The sequence below is a fragment of the Macaca fascicularis genome, chromosome 9 (assembly GCF_037993035.2).
Source record: "Macaca fascicularis isolate 582-1 chromosome 9, T2T-MFA8v1.1".
Classification (NCBI taxonomy): Eukaryota; Metazoa; Chordata; class Mammalia; order Primates; family Cercopithecidae; genus Macaca; species Macaca fascicularis.
The window spans coordinates 58,077,484-58,103,136 of record NC_088383.1 but is presented as its reverse complement, the minus strand read 5'-3'; the positions used below and the strand labels follow the sequence as shown (position 1 = coordinate 58,103,136).

At 45.6% G+C, this 25,653-nt stretch overlaps 1 protein-coding gene across 8 annotated transcripts in view; it reads right to left on the bottom strand.

Moving 5' to 3' along the window:
• Positions 1 to 25,653, bottom strand: part of WDFY4 (WDFY family member 4) — a 295,895-nt gene that overhangs the window by 88,746 nt on the left and 181,496 nt on the right. For all 8 annotated transcript variants that reach the window (XM_005565163.5, XM_015456044.4, XM_074001615.1 and 5 more), the window contains 4 exons: positions 20,255 to 20,461; positions 18,827 to 18,872; positions 16,780 to 16,946; positions 3,526 to 3,674 (listed from right to left, as the gene is read on the bottom strand). In XM_005565163.5, coding sequence (XP_005565220.3) covers positions 3,526 to 3,674; positions 16,780 to 16,946; positions 18,827 to 18,872; positions 20,255 to 20,461 — 569 coding nt within the window. The remainder of the gene's footprint in view (positions 1 to 3,525; positions 3,675 to 16,779; positions 16,947 to 18,826; positions 18,873 to 20,254; positions 20,462 to 25,653) is intronic.

Sequence of the window (25,653 nt, the reverse complement as noted above, 5' to 3'; positions counted from 1 at the left end):
CTGAAAAATAGTAACGAGCTTTTAGGAGAAAGGATAGTCATTTTCTTCCCGCTTGTAGAAACTGAATAAACATCTAGGGCATGGATCCTCAGATAGACCCAAAGTCTCAGAAAAGCTAAATTATGTACATTATTGAATTATGTACATTATTGAGTCCCCTGATTGACCTCCAAATTGAGGTCTATTATATGTAGTATTATTCACACAGCTGTGATTGGGAGTCTCCGACAGTACTACACCCTATATGTTCTACAAAATGAATCGAAGTTCAGGCAGCCAAGGGTACCAGATAGGCAGCTGATCCATACCCTTTGGGTAGAGTCATTGCCATAGTTCAGAGGCTGCCATTCACATTTCCGCAGCATAACAGCCAGCAGGATCTGCAAAAACTGTCCAAGTGTGCATAGGATCACTGTCAATATTCTGACTCGATAAATCACAATGAGACAAATGGTAGTTATGATATTGGTTGACCTGTTCTTTGATAGTAGAAGTGGATTTCAGGATAAAACACACTTCGATTTGGCCCACATTTGAAGTTACCTGACTATTGCCAGAATTATACCTGGAATTTATACCCAGAACCATTCACTAGATTGTAAACCCTCTACCAGATTTAGTCCACATCTAATTCACTCTTTCCATCTACGGAGTCAACTATGGTGCTGAGCATAAGACAGATTTTCAATAAATACTTGTTGAACTGAATAAAACAGAAATGACTATTTAAAACTGCTCACTGATGGGGAAGAATTATCGGATTTAAAATACTCTATCACAAAGAGCCAGTTGGATGACTTGGGTTCCCACCAAGTTAATCAAATTCTCTGCCTTGTGAGCTTAATTGCCCTTGTCATGGGTAGAACTGTGTCCCCCAAAGGAGATATGTTGAAATCCTAACCCCCAGTACCTCAGACTGTGATTGTATTTGAAAAGAGCCTATTTACAGAGGTAATCAAGTTAAAATGAAGGGTGGGTCCAAATCCAACCTGACTGGTGTCCTTATAAAAAGGGAAAATTTGGACACGGAGATAGACTCACAGAGGGAAGATGATGTGAAGACACAGGGACACGATGACCAGGTGCCTGAAGCAATGCATCTCCAAGCCAAGGGATACAAACGATTGTCTGCAAACACAAGAAGCTGAAAGAGGCAAGTAAGGAGGCTTCCCTAGAGCAGTCAGAGGAAGCATGGCCTTGCCTTGGTTTCGTACTGCCAGCCTCTAGGACTATGAAACAACACGTTTCTGTTTTGTTTTGTTTTTTTTAAGCCACCCAGTTTTTGACTGCCCTAGCAAATGAATACAGCCACCCGAATCAGCTAAGAAACGGACCTACGACAAGCAAAAGCTAACCTTCTCAGAAGGCTGTTCGTTTCTGAGGAAATTTCCAAAGTGCAAAGTCCAATCACTGTCAAGGAGTCTGCAGTGTTCTTGAGTCTGATTTAGGATATTTTTATGCTACATTGGAGAGGCTCTTTCAAGGTCTAATGTGCAACTGACTCCATTTCATAGCAGTCTTTTACAGAAACATTGCACTTAGCTTTATTTTTACCAAGCTTATTTATGTATCTTCTTTAATCTCCATGGTCAAAATAAGACTTAATCCCCATTGATCTGGCATGATCTAATAGTCTGTCTCAGAACTGCATCTCCAGGAGTGCTAGTAGTTTCTTAGGGCAGTAGACAAGACCCCGGAGAGAAAGCACTGTCTGAATAACAAATGCTTCTTTGAGGTATGGTGACTTAAACTACCTGGGCACTTCCCCAGTGTAATTCCAGGGTAGTGATTTGTTCTCACTCTACTCCTGCTTGCATTCTAGAAAAGTACATTTTCAGACATGAGAAGTCTCCCTTGTCCGTCATTGCAAATCAAGTGAGTACATAAAATCTGACCACTGGGTTTCTGTTAAAAGTGCAGATATAGTGAATTTGATCATGATTAGATGCACCTCATAAACACAATTTACCTAATCAATAAGATCTTATCTAACACTAAGTCTATGTAAACCAGAGGTGAAGAGCATAGCAGTGGATTATGTGAGTCATCACAGGGGCACGCCGGGCATACGGATAGAGTAGAAAGCTTTCATCAGCTCTCAGAGAGGCACGGCTGCAGGCCTATTGTCCATATTGATCAGTATCAATAAAACATGAGCAATAAGATGGGATGAGGATGCCAAGTATTAATTATGCTTCTCCTGCCTTGGAGAAGCACAGAAGACTCACAGCAATCGGTGAACATTTGGTATGAATAAAATATGGAAATTAGCAGACAGAAAAATGCCAAGCATTTTAGAGCAGTTTGATCTAAATCAACCAAGGTGGGCTGACATCTACTCTTCCGCACTCCTTCAACTCTTGCTTCCCGACATAGGCTGGAAGTGATAGGACAATTGGAAGTTAAAGTTCTTGGTTATTGGCAGATAAGACTTGGACTCCTCTGTCAGTAGCCTAAAACAGTGGCTCTCAAAGTGTGGTCCCAGACCAGCGATAGAATCAGCATCAGCTAGGAACTTATTAAGCCTCAGGCCTTGCCCCAGACCTTCTGAATTAGAAACTAGGGTGGGGCAGGACTCAGGGATCTGTGTGCTAACAAGCCCTCCAGGTGATGCTGGTGTCAGCTAGTTTGAGAGCCACTGGGCTAAGAGGTCATCTTGTCATTATCTGAAACTGGGTCATCTGGAAAAGGCAAGGCCTATCACTGCACGAAGAAATCTTCATCTAAATATCTTCGAAGACAGTGATCAAGTGAAAACATACACTTGACAATTGGACTTTTGGCAAAAGTTCAGTCAATTTGATTTTTGAATGGCCTTACTTCATAAACACAGGAGAATTGCACATTAAGGGCTGACCGTACCCAAATAGACCAATTGCACTAGATCCTAAAGAACTCGGCATTTCCTGCCAAAGGCCTCTGGTATTTGTTGGTGTAAAAATGACTTCAAGTTTCTTCCCAAGTCTCACCCATTCTGCAAGACTCAGATCTTGGTCCCTTCCTCAGGTAGCTCTTCCCCACCACTCCAGTCCCAGGCCATCCCTCCAATCCTGAACCCTGACGAGCCCTCTCATAACACATATTTTGTCCCAGGATCATAGTGCGCGGCCAACAGTTTCCAAAAGACACTGTGCATGCTGCCGATTGCGTTAAGTCCCTCGGAAGAGAGAGGCGGTGCCTGTTTTCTTATGCAGAATGAGCAACCAACATGTTGTTGAGTAAGTTGATGCGTGACTGAATTCAGCCACGCAAATAACTGAAGGACTGATCCCTGAGTCCTGACATTCCACATTAGGGGAGACCTGAGGAGCTGCCACATTGGTACCCAGTCCTGATCACTGCTTAGGGGAACTGTGGCCACAGATGGCCTATGCCTGCAGGTTCTTCTATTTTATCTCATGGCTCGGTTTTAGGCCCAAACCTAAGCCCACTGTAAGAACAAGGTGAGAAGGGGAAGAGTAGGGCAGGCTGGTAAGGATGAATGGGGCTCAGGGAAGAATCTGCTGGGAGAAGTGGATAACTCACTTGGATAAGCAGTGACGGGTACAATAGACATCACCCGTGGGAGACAGTGTGAAGTTCTCGCAGATGTAGAAGTGTTGGTGGCCAAAGAGCAGGACCCCTTCTGACACCAGGTGGCCCTGCACAATCACCAGGGAGAACTTCTGCGTCACCTGGAAGGAGAGAGTGCCAGAGTCAGGTGGTGCACAGGAAGCATGCCCATGATTCTTGGCGGAAACAGGAGGGCAGTGACTAGCCACCCACAGGGCACTTGGAGGTGAGAGCAGTGCCTTGTATGAATGGCAGTCCTGCTGCCCCAGAGCTGTACTACTCTTCACAGCCTACGTGGCAGTACCACATCCCACCCAGGCTGGTGTTTATTCTACCCAAGCCCACCCCTGCTCCCACCAAGCTGTGTGGGTGAGTGTTTACTGCTATATTCAGCACATCGAAGTCCTTTCTCTCACTTTAAGGCCCTCTACAAACATGCAAAGCATCCCACAGTTAACCGTGAGGAAAGTTCACCAGGTACAAGACATCCCTCAGTTACAGAGGAGAGCGAGCTTGTCCAGGGACCAGCTGGTACATGGTTGAGCCAGGACTAGAACTCAAATGTGCCTAGAACCACAAGTGCAAGACAGGTACTGCCATCTCTGCAAGGCCAAGGAAACATGTGCAGAAGATGCACAGTGATCTGCCCAGATCCCTCCTCTTGGACTGAGGTGAGCATTTCCCCTGTTACTGGAAATGTTGGCAGTTCTCCAGAGTTGCCTTAGCTGAATACAGCCCCTGGCCCAAGGTCACATCCTCTTCCCAGGGGCAGTCTGTACCCAACTACTGGACAATGTAGAGTAGGAAGGCTTAGCCCCTCTGGTTCAATTCAAGAAAACTCTGAACAACCATCCCAAACCTATAGCTGCTCTGGAATCAGCTGAAGTCTTTGCTGAGACTACATTGTGGTTGTACTTCTCCATCGGCCCAGTCTTGCAATCCTCATTCCCAATCAACTTTCTCCATGCAGAACCTGACCTGTGATAATGTCTTGGTATGACCCAGAGTTCTGCATGTAGTAAAGACCAAGTGGGTCCTTACATAGTAAACCCTAAAAGAACAAGTGAGTGAATCAATAAATTCTAGAACATGAGAGCCTAAAGGGACCAAGAATAAGGCCAAGGCCAGCATTTTCTCATGGTAATTTTGTGCTAATTTCAGTTATACAAAAGCAGAATAGATATGCTTGGGAGAAAAAATACAAAAGAGGTTCCAGGAGATAAGACTCTCACTAAAGATCAGCTACCTACTAAGTGACACAGCCTGGGACTGAAGCAAAGCTCCCTGCTCACCTTTGGGAGTAATGACAAGGCCACAGTGGTGACACCTGGAGAGCAGACCTCGAAGACCAGTTCTCCAACTTTTGCACCAAATGGGATTGGTGAAAGCCAGAGCCAAGGGCAGAAAGCAAAGGTTCACTGAGGGTTTTGTTCCAAGATAAGTATTAATCACTATGATCCAGGACAAGTCAGGGCTGAGCTGTTCTTCCTAAAACAGCTGAGAGCCTCTGTTTCTGTAACCAAGGTTGGTGCAGGTAGCTGGCTTTCTTGGTCTATCCCGAATCTACTTTGTCAGGGGAGCTAGCCCTCCAGCCACCTTCCAGGCCAGGGTCCAAAGTGGACTCATTTCCAATTTCATTCATTCATCCAGGTGGTCATCTATTCAACAGTTACAGATTCAGCCTCTGTTTCATGGCAGGCACTGAACCAGGCTTTGGGAATAAGGTGGACAAGATATACAAGATCCTACCCTCATAGGGCTTAAAATCCAGTAGTGGGATTTTAAGCAACAGACTATTACAACCTGTGATACATGCTGAGAGAGAAAAACCAGAGTGATCATGACAAAGGCAGGGAGAAACTTGGCGAGAACACTGTTCTGTTCTTGGACACTATTCTTGGCGAGGACATAGACCCTGAAACTTGAAGGATGGAAACATGTAAGTTCTGGAAAAGCTTGGAGAAGAACATTTCAAGGAACGGGGACATCCAGTTAAGGGTCTAGAGGCAGGAAGGGCTGATTTGGAGAACAGAAAAGTGGTCAGTATGGCTGAGATGAAGTTGGAAAGTAGGAGTATCTCCATCATAGATAGTCTTAGGTACCTTAGCATGGCCATTGGGTTTTACTGTCATTGCAACAGAAAGTTGCGAGAGAGCTTGTTTCTAAAAGATGACACTGACTGCTGGGTGGAGATAGCATTAGAAAGGGTCAAGACTGAAAGGAGGGTGCCCTGTCATGTTGCTATTTCAGTGGTCTGGGATAGATGGCAGAATGCGGAAGGAAGGAAGTGGGTGTATCTAAACAAGAAGATGGAGAATTGACAGGAGCTGCTACTGGACTAACTGGAAAGAAAAAGAAGAAAAAGAAAAGAAAAGAAAAGAAAAGAAAAGAGAAGAGAAGGACAGAAGGAAGGAAGGAAGGAAGGAAGGAAGGAAGGAAGGAAGGAAGGAAAGAAGGAAAGAAGGAAGGAAGGAAAGAAGGGAAGGGAAGAAAGAAGGAAGGGGGAGGGGGAGGTGAGGGGAGGAGAGGGGAGGGGAGGAGAGGGAGGATGGATTAAGGATAAATGATAAATGTCTACTTTGGGACTTGAGTAACTGTGTGGCATTCCCAGGTTCTCTAGTAGTCTTCCCCAGGGGCAACCACTATTACCACTTTATCATACATTCATACAAAGAGATTGTATGAATACATTAGCATGTTTATACAGATTCTTTTTTATACAAAGAATATACTTATATGCTTACTGCTCTGCATCTAGACTTTTCTCTTAACAATTCATCTTAGATAATTTTCCAAATCATTTATTATAGAGCTGTCTAATTCTTATTAATAGTTGCGGACAATTCCCTTGAATGGATGTACTACAGTTTATTTGACCAGTCAGTGCTCTTTTGATCCAGGTTGCTTTAAAATGTTTTGATATAACAGGCAATGCTACAATTACCATCCTTGTAGGTAAGTCATTTTGAATACACAAGTAAATCTGAAGCATAAATTTCTACAAGGAGAATTGCAGGTCAAGGGTGTGGGCATTTTAAATTTAGGTAGCCATTGCTAGATTACCCTCCTGCAAGGTGACACTAATTTACACTCCCACTAGGACTATTAGGAAGATTATGTCAGGCTGCTTAAACTTTTTCTCCTGTTATACTTTTTCCCAGATGAGACTCAGAGACCCCATCCTCAGGTTCACATGATGAGATGATGTGGCTCTGCAGTGCCAGTCCTGGCCTATGTGCCTCCAAATCCTCTCGTCTGCCCGTGACACCAGGCCCCCACCACAGCCTCCATGGTGCCTGCACCAGGGTCTCAGAGCAGATGCCTATGATCTGGTGCTTCCCTTTGGGAAGACTTAAGTATCAACCAGAATAAGCCAAACCACAAGAAAAATGTCTGGTGAGACCTGGGTTAATAGCTTAAACATTGATTCTGCTAGAAAAGAAATGGCATTTTAAAAACTAGAAAATGAACCCAAGTGAACTATTACCTGCTTTTCCACTTAAATTAGCACTAGGAGGGCTCCATCCCTAAGTTTACTCATGATTAAGAAATCCCTTATGCCATGATTGTATTGATCACTTTAAAGAGTAGAACTTTTGCCTCATAAGTAGAGCTTTTTTAAGATCAGCTGAATGATATATCAGCACTCTTGATGGGTAAAATAACTAAGAAAGTAGCCACAACTAGCTCTGTGTATGATGACAAACAGGTTGTCCAGAAATCAACAAAATGCTGGAGCTAAAGTTAGAGGGTATCTTTGTTCATTTTCTGCTGCAATAACAGAATACCCCAGACTGGGTAATTTATAAACAGAAATGTTTATTTGGCTATTGGTTCTGGTGGCTAGGAAGTCCCAGAGCATGGCACTGGCATCTGGTGAGGGTCACCCCATGGTGGAAGAGCAGAAGCTGGAAGTGAGCATGCAAGACAGAGAGAGAAATGGGGCCAAACTTATCCTTTTTGTCAGGATCCCATCCCATAATAACGAACCCATTCCTGCAATAATGGCATTAATCTATTCATGGGGTCGTGCTCTCATGGCCTAATCACTTCTTAAAGACCCCATCTCTTAATACTGTTACAATGGCAATTAAGTTTCCAACACAAGAATTTTGGGGGACATTCAAACCATAGCAGGGAGACAACAATCTAGTGGGACATTCAGTGGTAGCACACACCAGCACATTCTTCTAAAGTCAGGCCTCAGCGGTGCATCTATAAAGGGCAAGGTCAACTGGATGCTCTCTAAAGGTTTCTCTATCATTAGCAGTCTGCGACTTAGTGAAATACCCTGATTTTACAGGTAGGAAAACTGAGGTCCAGAGAAGTGACTGAAGGTACCCAGTAACAGAGCTGTCAATATATGCATTCCCTTATTTTTGTGTGTACGGTGAGTGAGTCTGCTGCAACGAAAGCTTTAGCCCTGCTCCCATTTATCATCTGCCCTCTTCCTACATCTCTGCTTGCCTCAACCTTGTTCTGAATACATTCTAATAGTATTAGCATATGGAATAAGTATTCTTATTTTTTAGAAAAACACAGGTTGCTGAGAAAAAGTCAAGTATCAAAAAGGCAAAAGGCTACATAAATTACATTCTTTTGGCCACCTATGAGTTCTGGTATCTACGTTTTCATTCTTAAATGTGTTTAGATGGAAAATTCAGCCATACTAATAATCAAAGAAATGTATATTAAAACAATAAGGAGATGCTATCTATTTATACATATACATATATGTGTAGAGATATATCGTCTCCTTATTGTTTTATATTTTATATATATACACATATATATTAATTTGGGAAATATGGAAAGGAATGTAATGATGCATGGATCTTTTTATGTAAGTACATCTCAGGTTGAGATGAGGAGCAGGGATGCCCCCTGGCTGCTTGCATGTGTCACTTCCACAGAGAGCCTGCAGACAGCCACACCTCCCATCTTTGCAGACTCAGAGGAGACCAGGTGGAAATGGCAATACTTTTGCTCTTGTTTGGTTGCACCAGTGAAATGTGAAACATATTACAAGTCCCAAGGACTGTTCAAAGCACAATACTCACCATAACCTGTGTTCACTAAGGACTGCTCATTGGCAACTGATTAAAATTGGAGCATATTTTTAGCCAGGATAGCTCTGAATATTGTAAAACTTGGACTCATGGATTTGGGCATTTATTTGAAAAGTTAGTCTGTATGAGAATCACCTGCACAACTTGATAAAATTCATATTCCCAGGTTACATCCCCAGACGTTTCAATTCAACAGGTGCAGAGTAGGGCCCTAGAATGTGAATTTTAATAAGCAACCCAGAAGATTCTGATGCAGATGATCTGAAGCCCATACACTAAGAAACTGACTATTGGGCACCAGCTAGGCTAAGAAAAAAAAAAGGTTTCATCTGGTGTCAGCATATTGCCCATAATTCATTCATCTACTTGTTCATTCATTTATTTAACAGGTACATATTAAATGTTTAGCATATGCCCCACACCCTGGGAGGCACAAAGGAAAATAAAACATGCCTTTAAGATGTTTACAACATAACAGGAAAGAGAGAGAGCAGGATATGAGCTCTCCCAGCACAGGGTGGGAGGAAAAGCACAGGTGCTCTGGGAACACACAGGAGTGTGCCTCACTCAGACTGAGATGGAAGAAGGGGCAGTGGTGACACCAGAGAAGTGGTTTCTGAGGAGGTGACTCCAAGGCTGGGGTTAGGAGTTACAAAGATAAAAACATGGGAGAAGCATTCTAAGGCACAAAGTCTTGAACCAGTTGGACATTTTGGAGATTATAGGTAGTTCTGTATAATTAAAAAGTCAGAAGCGTGTCTATGTGTATGTGTGCACGTGCACACATGTGTATGCATATGTGTGCATGTGTGTGTGCATGTGACTATGCACACATGCACGTACATGTGCATGTGGTTGCACATGTGAGTCTGTGCATACATGTGTGTGTGTTCATGTGCATGTGTAAGGATAAGGGAAGTTAGTCCAGGGAAACCATAAGGTCAGCTCTGGAATGGCCTTGTATATGAAGAATGCTAACCAGCATCTCAGAAATATTAAGTAGGAATGACATGTGTTGTTTGCATTTCAGAAAGTCATGGAGATTCAGGAATACAGGAAGTTACTGCATAGAAAGGTTGACACCCACCCCCACCTTCTACAAACAGCCTCAGCTAAAGATATCTGGGAGGAGCTTATAGAAGATGCCACTCTCTGCAGTCCAGAGGAAAATATCTCTTCCTTCGAATAGATCATTTCCACCAAGGTCAAATTCATATATTTATGAGTTTGTAAGAAAAAAAATCAGATGTTTAATTTTTCATGTAATCAAAGAACAATAACAAAAGCAAATCCTCACTTGAGGACTGACGTTGGACTGGTTCTGGAAGCTGTACAAGGGACATCCCCAGCCACGTGGTAACTGACATGGGCCCATAATTAATATGCATTAAATCAGTCACTCCTAAAGTCAAACAGAGCTGTTTGCAGAGAAATGTGTTTGTGGTCCTGGGAATCATTAATCAATGATGCAGAGGTGGCACAGAATAATTGAATAATTACCATCCCAGGTATTGCTGGAGGCAACCAGAACTCCAACGTTCACACAAAGAAATGAGTTAAGCTTTTGCCACCCTAGCCTCGGCACCACCAGCATCCCCCAGGGCCAGGACAGTGCCTGCAGCTCCAGAGGCTTCTGCCAGAGGCATGCCTACCAGACGCCTGGGAAGCAGTCATGCCCTGGAAAGTCTCCTGTGCCATGTGTCCAGCAAAGGCAAGCACTTCTGAGATGATAGGGGGAGCAGGAGTGGGGACTGTGCTGTAGGAGCATGCACACAGTCCTGCCACGCCCCTATTGTGGGTATGTTTCACTTAGAAATTTAGAAAAAGCACAAAGCCCACAAAGTCTCACAATGACATCTGAATTACGGGAAATCCCAGCTTATGAGACCAACACTTGCTACAAAATGCTTCAACATAGGCTAACCGTACCAGCCCGGGGAATGTAGAGGGTAACATACACACACACATCCCTTGCACAAACTTTCTATATATTTGCTTGAACATGTTCATGGGTCAACAATCAGTGCACTCATCCTCCTTTCCTTGGCCTCAAGTTCTTGTCCTTGACACAAAACCATAGTGGTCCAGGGATAAGGCCACAGTGGACCAGGGGCTAAGGCACATGCAGGAGGGCAGGGAGGTACCTGCTTGGCATGTTGCATCCCAGGCAGAGATGCCATGTTGGTGAGAGACCTGAAGGCCTGCCTGCACCAGCTATAACCGGAACAGTTATAGAGAAAGCACATGGGGCCTGGAGCCACAACTCCAAGCCCAATAGGCTGGCTGCTGAGGGATAGGGTGCTGGAAAGGTTATGTAACTTGTTCAACACAGTAAGCTGGGAAGCAGTAGAGAGGGGACAAAAACACATGAACTGAGAGTAAGAGAGATCTGAGGTCAACTCCTAGCAATTCCAATGAATAACCACCCTGGGCTCTGTTTTTGCCATCTTTATAATGGAAAGAATAAAGCCTCCTGATATGGTCTGGATGTTTTGTTCCAAATCTCATGTGGCCTTAAGTGTTGGAAGTGTGAGCTAGTGGGAGGTGTTTGAATGATGGAGGCAGATCCGTCATGAATGTCTTGGTGCTGTCCTCGCTGTAATGAATGAGTTCTCTGAGAGTTCAGCTGAGATCTGGTTATTTGAAAGAGCCTGGCCCCACCTCCCTCTCTCTCTTGCTGCCTCTCTCATTATGTGATGCGCTGGTTCTCATTTACCTTCCACCATTATTGGAATCTTCGTGAGGCCTCACCAGAAGCAGATGCCAGCACCATGTTTTGTGTACAGCCTGCGGACTGTGAGCCAACTAAACCTCTTTTCATTATAAATTACCCCATCTCAGGAATTCCTTTATAGCAACTCAAATGGACTAACACACCTGCCTCACAGGGCCATGGTGAGGCTGAATGAGACACTGCATGAAGATCGCACAAAGCAAGGGCTTCTGACATCTAGCTGTTGACATTTTGCTAAAATAATATTAATAACAACAAGCAAATAGCAGAATGAGGTTCTCAATCCAGCCTATGCACTTTGCCCTGTGCCAAGCTGCCCTCCTGGGCACAAATGACTGCTGCCTCCATGGTGGTGGTGATGTAGCAGCCTGCTCCAGTCCAGTCAAGCCCCTCCCTACCCCAGAGTGGGCTCCCCCATGACCCAGGTGCCCCTAGGACATGTCCTCCCTCAAGCTGGGTCCTGAGGCATGTGAGCAGACCCAGGCCTGGCTGCAGGTTGGCTCCCGTGGAGGACCTCCTGATTCCTGCTGCCCCATCAGGCTGAGCTCACCTGGTCTGCAGACTGTTCCCAAGCACTCACCCAATGTGTCAGGGAAGAAAGGGATGAGGAGGAAGCTAAGTCTCTCCCTGCCTTCAGAGAAACCATAGGCAGGCTCAGAAATCATCAGTTAGGCAATAAGAGGGGGCTGGGGTAGGCCCAGGGCATGGAGTCACCAGCTGTGCTCTGGGGTAGGAGTGTGCCGGGGACGGGTGCACCAGGACAGGCTCACCCAGGAGGCCTCCAGGCTGGGAGCTATGAGCGAATGGTCATGGGACTGCGTGGACCTGGCTGGTGGAGGTGTGAGGAGGAGGAGTGCCAGGCCACAGAGAGGCCCCGTATGTCTCACCAGACAGCCAAGACCCCACTCCACAGAGCTCTCTAGTCTAGAGCAGAAGGGCGCTCCTCTGGTTCGAGGATTTTTCTGATTCATGTGAATTCCTGGGGCCTGCTTTCTCATGTTCTTCCCTGCCTTGCGCTTTCAGTTTAGGGACCTCCTCGATTTCACCACACATCAGTCCAGGTCTCAACCCGGCAACTTCCCTCTTTCTCCCAAAACCTTGCATTTGGTTTGAGTGTTGGCACTCTGCAGGAACCCCATTCCAGCTAGTCAGGCCTCTCATGGGCTTCACTCTGACCCTCTGTCTCATCCTCCACCATCTCAGCGAGACAACCAGACCCATGGAGACCCCCAGAGTTTCCCATCTATCCAAGAACTCCCCACAGCATTTCCCCAAGACACATAGTTCCTTGCCTCACAGGAGCCTCAATCTTAACAGGATCCTTCATCCTTCCCTTGACAGGGCCCTTGGGTCATGCCATAGGTACCGGGGTTCTTCCAACACCCCTTCTTACTTCTAGGAGAGTGAGAACAAATCCTGTGGGACTATGAAAGGAACAGCAACATCTGCAGCAGTAACAGCAGATGCCAGCGGCTGAGAGCTGCCTCCTCACAGGGTGCAGTCTTGGACAGAGACACAGCCCCACATCGATCTTTGCCACAAACTAGTGAGACCAGGAGTAGAACCCCATTCTAAAGATAATGGAAAGGAGGCTGCGGAATGGTTCTCTTACTCATTCAGTCACTAGGTCTGTAAGTGGGGGCAAGAGAATTAGAACTGGGCAGGGTTTGTATCCCCACCCCTGCCTATAGCCTCTACCCTCCCCTCATCAGGGAAGCTGCCCTGCCCCCACCTCTCCAGGCCTGCATCTCTGTGCCTGGTGATGACTGTCCACCAGGTGACATTTTCCTCAGGAGCAGGTGTGCCTGGTGGTTTGGCTTCACTGACCCTGGGGAAACTCAACTTGGGAGCCAGCTTTTCCCACAATTCCCCAAGAAGCCAGAGGCAGCAAGCATAGCCCTATAAAAAGCATAGAGACAACTCAGGCAAGGATGGATGCCCAGATAATGGCAAGGGTCACCCTGCCCAGTCCTCTGGGCCGGGAGCCGACACTCACACAAGGTCCCCTGGTTGGCCCCTCCCTTCTGAAGGTACTAGCCACCGGGTGCTAAGTGGGAAGCAGGACAGCTCCTGCTCTCTCCCCTCCCCACAGCCCGCTGGGTTCCACATGCTCCTGCCTGCATATCCTGGGGATCCACACTGCCTCAGCAAACAGTGTGTGGCATTTCTGACAGCTTCCTACTGAGCCACGGGAAGGCCAAGGAAGACTGAAGCTTAAACAAAAGTCAAGGAGGGGCAGATGGGAGAGGATCACCTTCCTGGCTCTGTCCTGCTTCATAGGCTGGAAAGTCAGCCACCTGGGAGCTTCAGACCTTTCCCGCTCCCCCAGCAAGACTCCTGAGGAAAATGTCACCTGGTGAACAGTCAACAAAAACAAGACTCCCAGAGACAGGACAAGTGTCAAAGGCACCTGCGGGCTGCAAGAGACTGGGCTGGGACTCGCTCGGGTCCCTGACCACAAACTTCAGCCTAGCCAGGGTGAAAACTCTCAGGCCAGCCTTGGATGACTGAGGGAGTCAGGCCACCTGCAGAGGCTCTCCTGGGAGGCCAAGGACCCGCCCTGGGGGGCAGCAGCCTGAATGGTGCCAAAGTGGCAGGCTGTATTCCAGAGAAGTACCCAGGAGGCTGTCCCAACCAACACCCACACTGCTCTGAAGGGACTTTGCAGATAAAATCAAGGTTATGAATCAGCTGACCTTAAAACAAGGATGTGATCCTGGATTATCTGTGAGTTAGTGCCATCCCCTGTGCCCTAGGCAGCAGCAGCAGAGTTGGTCAGAGAGGTGATGTGGGGGGAGTGGGAGGCAAAGGAGGCAATAAGGATATGAAGGGTGAGAAGGATACCACCCGTTGCAGGAAATGAAAGAAGGAAGGGCCACAGAGCAAGGGAGTTGGGCACCCTGAGAAACAGATGCACCCCGGCAACCAGCAGGCAGGGAACAGGAGCTCGGACCTACAGAAGCGGGAACATGGATTCTGCCAGCACTGGAACGAGCTTGGAAAGGATGCCTTCCCAGAGCCTCCGGAAAGACATGCAAATGCCTTGGCTGCAGCCCTGTGAGGCTCTAGCAGAGAACCAGCTGAGCCCCGTTGTGCCCAGACTTTTGAGATAGTAAATGTGTGTTATGTTAAAATCACTACGTTTATGATCATTTCTTCTGGCAAAGATAGAAAGTGAATATAAAGTACTGCTATTGTTCTCTTATCAAAGCAATGAAAAGAACCAATATGGAGGCACCACATGATCAGGAAAGCAGGCAGGAGTAGCTGGGGCGTGATATCTGCTTACTATGGATTCTTTCTGACACAGTTCTCAGCCTTGCCACCGTAGACAATGTATAATGCCCGGCAGTAGCCCTGGCCTCTGCCCACTAGACACCAGGAGCATCCTCTCGCCCTGGCCATGGTAATTAAAAATGTCTCCAGACATTGGTAAGGGTTCCTTGTAGTGTAAAGTTCACCCCAGTTGAGAACTGCTGCTCCTTTAAGGGCATAAAGCAAAGAAAAGCTTTTATGGAAAGAAAGCATTGATGTCTTAGCTGTTTTTTCAATGGACAAGGTATTTACTAAATATCCATTTATCTATATGAGCATATTAATATATAGATATATCCCAACTGTTGTGACCTGCTGTTAGTCCTCAGCAACTGGATATTATGAATACACACTTATGTATACATGTGTGTTATATATTTTAATATCCATTTATAAAAATTTCACATAGTAGAGATATAATACTTCCATTATCAAAATAAAATGCACATGAATTCATCATGTCATTCATCAATGTTGACTTACTGGCTGCTCCAGGCATGCCTGTGGTCAGGCACCAGGGTTCCCTCCTGTATGGAGGATCCATAGTGACAGAGGCAGACAGGTGAAGCACTGAGGTCACTCTGTGTGCCAACAGCAAGGCAGGAGGTGATGCAGGGGGTGACACAGACAGTAACAAGGGAGAGGCCAGTTCTCCAGGTCTCAGAGCAGGGAGCAGTCAAGATCAGGTTCAGAGAGTCAGTTGCAGGGATCAAGTGCACAGGGCACTGCAGGTAGGCAAACCTGCATGAGGAGGCATCGTGGCTAGGTGTGATGCAGAGCTGGAAATATGCTCTGTGTCTGGAAGCTTTGGTTATGCAGGTGTAAGGACAGCATTGTTACAGGACTACATTGCTTGAACTGTGACCCAAATCTGAAAGCAGCAAAGCAATTTGCTGAAAGTTCTGCAACAGTCATTTGCTGACACCCCTCCCAGGTTTTCTGAGCTTGGGACCTACTCCTGGAGGTCCAGGCTCTCCCTCAGTCCCTGGGTCTTGGTTCAGATCCACTCTCATTCACCCTGGGGCCAGACTAGCCTCCAGCTCTCATGCATTTGTCTCTGTGTGTCTCCTGTGGCCCGCCACTCTCAGCCTGCTTGCGCCTCTGTGGGTATCTCCTTCACTTATATTCCTATGGAAAAGACTGATTCACCCAGAGACTCTGGGGTCCACCACGCCTTCAACCACCCAACCCCCAGAAAGAGAAAAGAACTCACCTTTGATGAGCACCTCTCCTATGCCCGGCTCTGAGCTAGTCCCTGTATTTCCACTGGCCCATTTAAGCCTGAGCAGAATGTTATCAGATGGTGGCCAGAACTCCACATTAAAGATAACAAAACTGAGACTGACAATGGTTAGGTGACATGAGGTTTAATATGTGGCCAAGTTGGGACTAGAACTCAGGCCGGTTCTACTCTAAGACACGTGCTTAGTCTTCCATTGCATTCTTAGACTTGGGGAAGAGGGTCCTTCTCTGGGGCCTCCCCAGCCAGGCCAAGAGGACACGCACATGAAGAGCGGGGCTCCACCAACCCAGCTCCAGGCACCCAGGATCTCGGGTTTCTCTGCTACCTCATCCCCAGCCTGCCTCCTGTGCCTGTACACTTCAACCCCAGGGCCACCCTTTTGAAGGTTAATGGTACCACAGTATGCTTACTTCTAGGCTTCAGTGTGGACATATAGGTTGGGGTGTCCAAACACATGCACCCAAGACCCCTCAAGGTGTGGAACCTCTTAGGGTGGTCAGGCCACAGGGGACCAAGATGCTGAAGTGCAAGAAGGTCAAGAATTCTCAACTTGAAACTTGCCTCTCAGGTTGTTACGAAGGTCAAAGTAGGAAGTTAGAGTATTTTTCATTGAACAGTTTGTTAGCTTGAGGTATACCTTTTAAATATTTTGATGCAGGATGTATAGACTTCCCTTTGCACCCTTTCTCTGGGCCAGCATATTTAGAAATCTATCCCTTTTTCTCACTGATTATCTTGTTGAAAGTTTTCATAGCAAATGGAGATCTCATTTTCCACGTAAGAGACGAAAGCTTGGTTTTCTCCTGTCTGACAATCTTAACAAGCAACTTAAAAATCTTAAAGGATATTGCAATGGGGTATATTACCTTTTCTTTATCAAGAAGCTCTTGTAAAATAATTTGTCTTTCCCGACACAGTTCCAAGAAGTCTTCTGAGTGCAGACTTTCGTGTAAGGCTGGGAAGAAGGTCAGCTGGGTGCAGTCCACCCCCACCTCATCAGGCTCGCCCTCGGCCTCCCTCGGTGTCAGTTCATCTGCAGCAGCATAAAGGGACACGTGGTGTTGACAGGGGCTACCTGACATGGTAAGGGCTGGTACACAGCATGTGCCTACATCACTGAGGAGTAGCAAGGCTCCAGGGCTGAAGTGAAGAGCGTGGATCTCTCACCGTGCCCCTCCGCTGCTTCTGGAAATGGACACCACACACCTGGGGCACCCCAGGGTGTGGTCAAAATATCTTCCAGTTGACTTATCCTGGAGGGCCCAGCTATGCCCAGGCCTACCTGTTCTGCTACTTCCAGTGGCCACAGGGCAACATTTCCAAATTCACCCTTGTTAGTAAAGCAACTCCCTAGAGGCTCAGCCAGGATTTGCTTTCTCTGAATTTCACTCCATTCACTCTTTGAATATTGCTATTTTTTCTCATGATAGAAAAAATATCTTTTTATTGTAAAAAAAAAAATCTTGGAAAGGACATGAAGCTGTAAGAAATAAAACAAATCTCACCCATGCACCCAGAGATAGTGCTAATAATAATAGCTCCCTTTCTCTGTGCCAGATACTTCTGATGACATTTTAAAATGTTGTCCCATCTAGGCTGGAGATATTTCATCCTCACTCGACAAATGGAAAAGCTGAAGCGGGCTGTACAAATTACTTTGTACAAGATCATATGGCTTCTAAGAACTAGAGGTAGAATCTGAATAAAGTCTCTCTGAGACAAGGGTCTAGTCTTTTCATCTCTAGTCTGTTTGGCTCCACTGTTTACAATTTGGTCCATTTACTTCCATTATCTTTTCTGTACTGGATGAATGAAAGCGTCTGCTGCTCATGCAAACCCTCACAGCTTTCCCCCACGCAGGGAGAGATGCATAGGAGAGGCATGGTGGAAAACCACAGGGCCTTTCTTTTCCTTTGGCTAAGCTCCCTACTCAGAGTGCATACTGGAAACACCACGGAGGCCCAGAGTCACAGAGGCCCAGGGGCTCTGCATACCAAGAATGAGAGGACACTGCAGCCCATGGCCATCGTTCACAAAAAATCAGTTCATGCTTTCCACCACTGCACTCTCTGCAACCCCCACCTCTGAGAGGTGGAGCAGGCAGGCAATCATTCCATGTGAGAGTTGTAGGGCTTGGGGTGGAGAGATGAGAGGCAAACAGTTATCACAATGTCATTGCACACTCTATGCCACAGTAAGACCCCAAATCACCTGGGGATCACAGCCCAAGATCCTCACTTCTGGGCTTGTGTTACTGCAGACAGGCAAGGTAGCAAGCTCAATACAAATCCATTAGTCAGGAAATGAGACGAGTTTGATCAGCACTAAGAAGTAGTCATTGGCCAGGTGTGCTGGCTCACGTCTGTAATCCTAGCACTCTGGGAGGCCAAGGCAGGCGGATCACTTGAGCTTGGGAGTTGGAGACTAGCCTGGGCAATGTGGCAAAACCCATCTCTACAAAAATTACAAACATTATCTGGGCATTGTGGTGTGTACCTGCAGTCCCAGCTACTCTGGAGGCTGAGGCAGGAGGATTGTGTGAGCCCAGAAGGTCAAGGCTGCAGTGAGTTGTGATTACGCCACTGCACCCCAGCCTAGGTGACAGTGCAAGACCCTGTCTCAAAAATTGTTTGGGAACACTTTTAAGATCCCCCTGATATAGCAAATTGACAAGACTGTTTCTCCCCCAAAATTGTTATTGTTGCAACCTTAATAGAAAATGCTTCCCCTAACAAATGTCTAGGGCTAATATCGACTTGTCTTCTTTCTGGAAGCACAGTAACAATAAGTCCCAGTGCTGGCTACAATAGCATTTTCCTCTTCTAAAATATTCATTTAATATCTTTAATAACATATTAAATAAAACCAATAATTAGCTTAATTATTAAAGGAAAAAATACATAAACTGAATACCTTGGTTTTCAGCATTTGTTTGAGAAATATTTTTGTCTTGGCTTTCCTGAAATAAGGATGGAACAAAGAAAAATTAAATCCCGGATACTACATACATGCTTCACCCGCCCCCAGTTCCACAGATTCACAAACACACACATGCATGTGACCCCTTCAAATTACGCAAGACTCAGATGCAAAGGGAGAGAAACACTAAATCCTAAAGGACCACAATAAAATGCAAGTATTAATGTTCCTGAGTCAAAGGGGAAAAAACCCACAATCTTCCATTAAGTAGGACTTACAGTAATTACCAAAGAAGAGGCCAAGATGGGATTAGATAGCATCCTGGATGTCTCTGTGTGGGATACCCTGGAGAGGGGACCAGGGGAGGTTTCAGGGCTGGACAGCCCCAGAGACCAGGCTTCATAGCCAGCCCTTGGCTTTGGCACCAGCACAGTGAGCAGGCTACTTATTTTATTTTATTTTATTTTTGCTTCCTATTCCTAAAAAATCTAGTGAGGGAAAATACTACAAACCACCAAGTGTTTATTGACAATACTTGGAAACTTTAAGTGTCTACTGAATAAATGAAATATAATTTTTTTCATTAGGTTTTACAAAGGATTTTTAGCACGAGTAAAAGATGCTGAGGTTACAGACCAGAGACTAAACTCAACATTGTTACTTGTGATGCATGCAGGAGAAAAAAATCCAGCATTCTGGTGTTTGGAAGGCTGCCTTTGAGGATATTTTAAATTATGGTCATTCAATAAAAACATGAAAAACTATTGACAGATTTTCTGTATCTACTACCAAATGAATCCAACTGGCTTCCTGTCTTTTAAAAGGCAAAATAGGAGTTTGGCGACACAGTTCAAGCTTCATTACAGCAAACTCCCAGGGACTACCCAGATTCTGTTGCTTGGGAAGTCAGTGTTGTTTGGAATGAGTGGATCACTGGCTCAAAATTGCAGAAACAGTCAAGTTTGTGAGATTTTCATTGTAAAACTTGTTATGGGATTTGAAGTAATGCTCATAGTAGTACGGGTTACAACTGCCCAATAACAAGTAACTTGTGCTAGCAGACAATAGTCATTCCCTGGCCCGTTCCAAACACTGGCATCCAGATGTTTCCACAGGACTTGTGTGGATTGCAGCACAGGGCTGTGTCTGCAGCATAGGTAAGAACCACTCATCCATTCAACACTCACTATTTATCCATTCTTTCAGGCTGTAGTTACAGTGTCCCTGCTATGTACCTAGGAGGGTTAGTGATGCTTTTCTCCTCTTAAATGACATTGAGAATAAATTTTGGGACTCTCCTACATTTAACTGCATGTGTTATCTTAGCCTGATATAAACAACATGTGATGGGGAAGCTCAGGAGGTGCTTTCCTATCAGGCCCTACCCGGAACCAGCACTGTCCCACTGCACCTGACTCCTACCTTGTGCCTTCCTGAGTTCAGGGCCTCCAGTGGAGACAAGCGTTTGATGCGTTTCCTCATTCGAGCTGGTCCTTCTCTCCAGTCGAGTTCCCATGGGGAACAGTGCGTGGTTTCTTCCCCCTGGCTCCACAAGCCCAGCTCCCCAAAAAGCTGCTCCTGGATCCTGGCCCAGGCTTTGGCTGCCTTGATGTTGCCACATTTTCGCCTCTGGGGAGCAGAAACAGAGTCACCCTGGATACATTTGCCTTATGGGCTTTATAGGCCTGGCCCCAAACCTCCTGGGGTGAATAGGCCAAGTCTCCCATGAATGTTTGAGAAAGATACCTTCTCTCTACACCCTCAGAATGTGTAGGGTGCCCACTGCAGCCAGGACTAGGAGGAAACAGTTGCTCAGCTTTAAGATCTCTTAATCCAAGTTAGGGGAGGAGAAAGCTGCCCGCCCTTTGTCCTTCAGAGCCATGAGGCTACTGGTGATGGGCAGAAAGCAACAGGTCTGGAAGGTCCTGTAGCTGCTCATCAGCATGGACTGGACAGCTATTTTACCAAATGGACATGAATCTCACTACAGTCCCACCCCTCAAAACTGAGGCTGAATGTACTCTTTTTCCAGTTGCCTGGACTGGAATGGAGTGAGAATGAGAAGCCCTCAAGACAATTGGTTGATCTGAGCAAGTCACTCCCATCTCTGGATCTCAGAATCTCCAATGAAATGACAGACCTGGCCCGAATGATGTCTAAGGGCCTTTCCATGTTAATATCATAGATTCCAGAATGTTCAGAGATTCTAGAATATTATCAGGAGCTAAAACCTTTCATAGTAATGCAAACAATCTCATTTAATAGCTGTGAGATCCTCACAGTTTGCATCTGTGGTCTCTGACTGCCACACTTGCTACTAGAGTATGACTCAAACCTTTCTAACATTGATATTGCCAACCTGCATTTATAGATCACATTAAAGTTACATACATCACCTGTTAAAGAAACAGTTCAGTTCAGTTTGGACAGTAGAGTCAACTTTGCGGGATACACTTTTGCAATTATTCAAATATTTTATGGAATTTGTCCCAAATTTAATCTTTTCAGAAAATGAAAAGGTGAAATGCTAATGACAAGAAGCATAACATCATGAACAGAAAAGACATTCATTATCATGTGTTAGGCTGAGCCCTGCACCTGCTTTATCTCATTTCCTCTACCCAGTGGTACCACAAGTATTTTTGATCATCCCCATGATGATGCTAAGTCTGCAAAGGAGAAGTGCCTTCTCCAAAGCTAACCGGTGGCCAAACAGAGATTTAAACCTGGTCTGTTGGATTCCAAAGACTTCCTTGAGCATGGGAGCTAGATTCCTTTGCTGAGGGGCTATTATTTTATGAGCTCATGGTTTCTGCTAGCATTTCTAGAAAACTGGAAGACTTATAGATGTAGGCCTTGCAAATCTTGGCCGTTTTAAATGAGTAAATTGTTCTCAGAACTTGTTGGAGGCATTCCCATTAAAGTATGGCTTTGGGGTGGGGGATAGTGCCCAGCAGGTGGTTTCTGGCATCTGATGGACCTGATCATCCATCATGTTTCTGTGAATCACCAGCAGTTCAATCTGGAGGATCTTCAACTTCCTCATCAGTCAACTGTGGTTAATAATAGTACCATAATAATAATCATGGGCTTCTAGAATGATTAAGCGGGACAATATTTTCAAGAGCTTAATATGGTACCTTACTCAGCTTAAGTAGTCAGTGTTACCACTGTGAATGAACCTAATCCTATTTCAAAACAAGATCATTTTCTTTCTCTACAGTTCTTGAATTCATATCCCAAACAGTGCTAGTATTTTATGTAGTACTCCAATTGGTTAATAAGAAACTCCAAGTTGTACATTGCAGTGCATGCCTCTAATCCCAGCGCTTTCAGAGGCGAAGGTGGGAGAATTTCTTGAGGTCAGAAGTTCAAGACCAGCCTGGGCAACATAGCAAGACCCAGTCTCTACAAAAAATTAAAGAAATAACTGGGCATGTTAGTGCACGACTGTACTCTCAGCTATTTGGGAGGCTGAGGCAGGAGGATCTCTTGAGCCCAGGAGTTCAAGGCTTCCGTGGGCTATGCTACACGACTGTACTCCAGCCTGGGCAACAAAATAAGACCCTCCCTGTCCCCCCCCACCCCAAAAAAAGAAAAAAGGCCGCCAGAAAAAGAATGATTATCCAAAGCTTTTTACAGAGACTTGGTCACATGGAATGAACACTTGTTTGGAAGAAATATTTCAGTTTCCTGGAGATTGCGGTGACATTTGTACATTTGCATTTGTAGTAACATATGGAGCGTCATGGAGGATGAATAATCCCAAGCTATTGGGTTGTCCAGCCTTGGATTCAACTTAGTTTTTTAGGAACACATATCCATGCCAAGTCTCCACACATGCAGCCTGGAGATGCACAGCTGCCTGGGTCTTCTGCACAGAGCACACATGTTGTCTTGAATATCTATAGTCAGACAATGGTGTGATCCCTGAGAGAGATGTGATTATTTAGTCCATGATAGCAAGTTACATGTGACCCAGGGCAGAGGATGTCAGATGACTAAATAGCAAAAGTCCTGAGTTTCCACATCTGCAAAGGTGCTCTGAAATGCCCATGTTTCTGCATAGTGTAAGGCCCTCTTTCTATTCAAACTGCAAGTGGGCCAAATGACACATTTAAGGCCCACAGACTCACAGGCAGGGATTGTGTTATGCTGGGGGACAACTACAATTTCTTTCTTTTTTTTTTTTTTCAGAGACAAGATCTTTTTCTGTCACACAGGCTAGAAGGCTAGAAAGCAGTGGCATGGTCATAGCTCACTGTAACCTCCAACACCTGGGATGAAGCAATCTTCCCATCCCAGCATCCTGAGTACCTGGGACTAAAGGTATCACTATACTTGGCTAATGTCTTTTTAACTACTTTTTTTTTAGAGATGGGATCTTGCAATGTTGCCTAGTCTGGCCTTGAACTCCTGGAATCAAACAATCCTCCTGCCTAGCATCCCAAAGCACTGGGATTACAGGCATGAGCCACCGTACTTGCCCAGTTATGATTTTCAAATCACAGCAACCCTTGGGTAGCAACACTTAGATTAACCTTTGAAAACCCAGCCCTTCCCTACTTTCAGTCCCTGCTACTTCAATGGGGTTTGCTGGGCTTCGAAAATGAACACTTCACCCTAGTCTCTTTAATCCAAGTTGTTATGAATGGTTACCAGATGGGCCAACTGGCACCACCCCCTAGGGCTGGGAATGGCACCCTCAGGAGCCCACACAGAAGAAGCAGAGCACGGAACTTGATCCAGCGCTGCTTGAAGCCTGCGTTTCCCTGCATTCTTCAGTAAAACAAAACTTTTTTTGTTGCCTAAGGCAGTCTGAGTTGAGTTTCCAATATTTGTATCTGAGAGAGCTGTGATAAATACGCAATGAGTAGATAGAGACCAAACAAGAAAAGGAAACTAGAGGCCCTAGAAGAAAGTGGGACAGAAGACAGTGGCCATTTCTGGGTTGTCAGGCATCTCACAAGGAACTCCAACCAATAAAGACTGTGTAGGCAGGATAAGTCATTTCTGCAAATTATAATGAAGATTCAACATAAGAACTGGATGGCGTAAGTATGTAACAGACAGAGCAAGAGAGGCTGGGCCACAGAGAAGAGAATGCAACTAACGTGGACAAGGCAAAGGGGAATCTGAAGAGGGCCAGACTGTAGAGGCAACTTTTTGCCAGAACTTCTGGATCAAAAAATAATTTGGCTGATTAACTATTTGAATTGCAAGGTTTGCTGTTGATATAATAATGGGATATAATGATGCTGGGGTTAACTTCCAGGGCACTAGGCAATGATGCCTTGTTATGCTGGGGGCTGCTGCCATCTCCAGTCACCTCTCAGTTGTGGGCAAAGTGCCTGTTTAGAAAAGTCTGGCATGATGTGCTACTGGCCACCCTGTGGGCAGGGGCCCCTGAATCTCCCCTTCTTAGGAGGGCCTCACTGGGTACACCTGGGAGAAGCTGTCCTCAAAGGACGTGGCAGATTTTTCAAGCCTAATCTCTGTCCAGAGTTTGGATGTGACTTTTCTGGAAGTGGAATGGGCCTTTGTTGGGAAAGCATACTACCCCTTAAAAAAGCAGGGCAATGGTCCACATCCCATTATCTATGGCAGATGTTATTATAGCTGCATTCTTTCAAATATCAAAACAACCTGTCTTAAATATTTAAATACTTGGAAAGTATCCTTGTGGATTAGCTTCCAAATGCTGATTTTCTGAAAAATACCTCAATCAACAGGAAAATTGCACAATTTATTCAAGTCCTTTCTGAACTCCAGTCAGGCCCTGCTGCTGAAGATGAGACAGGCTAACCTTCCAGGTGGCTAGATCCCTTCATTCTGGGCTTGAAGCCTCTGCTGAGGGAGTCCCATCCTTCCCACACGAGCCTATAATCTCACAAATTTCAACAGAATTTCACAAAGTACCCCAGGGCACCTCTCCTGGCCATAACTGTATCTCCCAGACTCTTCTAACCATTGGAGCAGAAATGGTTGCACTCTAGACCAGATGTAGATTAGGAAGTTTAGATAAACCACATCCTCTGTCTCAAAATGGTGCAGTGGTGATGAGGATGTCCACCAATAAAGGATGCAATCTTACAAGATTCATCTTATTTCCGCCTCAGTGGCAATTAAATTTATCAGCCATATTGCTAGTTCTGAGTGAAACCTGCCAATCCATGTGATGAGTCATTCATGTGCAGTGGTCTGTCCAGTAGGCACAGATGATACCCAAATAAGCCAGCAAGGCACCCTACTCAGTTGTGCAGCACAGTCAGCACTGTTGGAGTGAGGTAGATGCCCACAGAGAAAACCCTTGTCCAACCAGAGGGTCTGTGAAAGACCAGCTTGTGCACTCAGAAAAACTAGACATGCCTGCTGATCCCTCTGACTATCACAGCCATGATCACGTCCTGTACACACCAAACCTCCTTTCTCACAAGTGTCGTGTCTGATAAGCTGCTGCTCCCATCACTCAGGAGAGCCTGGGAGGCTACATTGCTAAGCTGTGTGCTTCTCGGGTTCAGGCTGCACATCTGTGAATGGGGCATGTTGTGGGCTTCTATGGGGGAAGTTAGACAAGGCAACTCAGCTTCAGATGATTAGTGCCTCTTCTGTTTCCTGGCACTGGGCACCATGTTTAAGCCTTCCTGATCTGCGGCCCACCCAGGGCACACTAATGGCTCCTTACACCCCATCGCTACTTTCCCCATAGTAGAACATCCTATCATTGAGCTCATCACCATGTTTTGTGGGCATTTCTTTACTCTGGGTTTCATCTATAAGTTTCAAAAACCTTAAAGACACAGGAGTATCATAATCTGTGC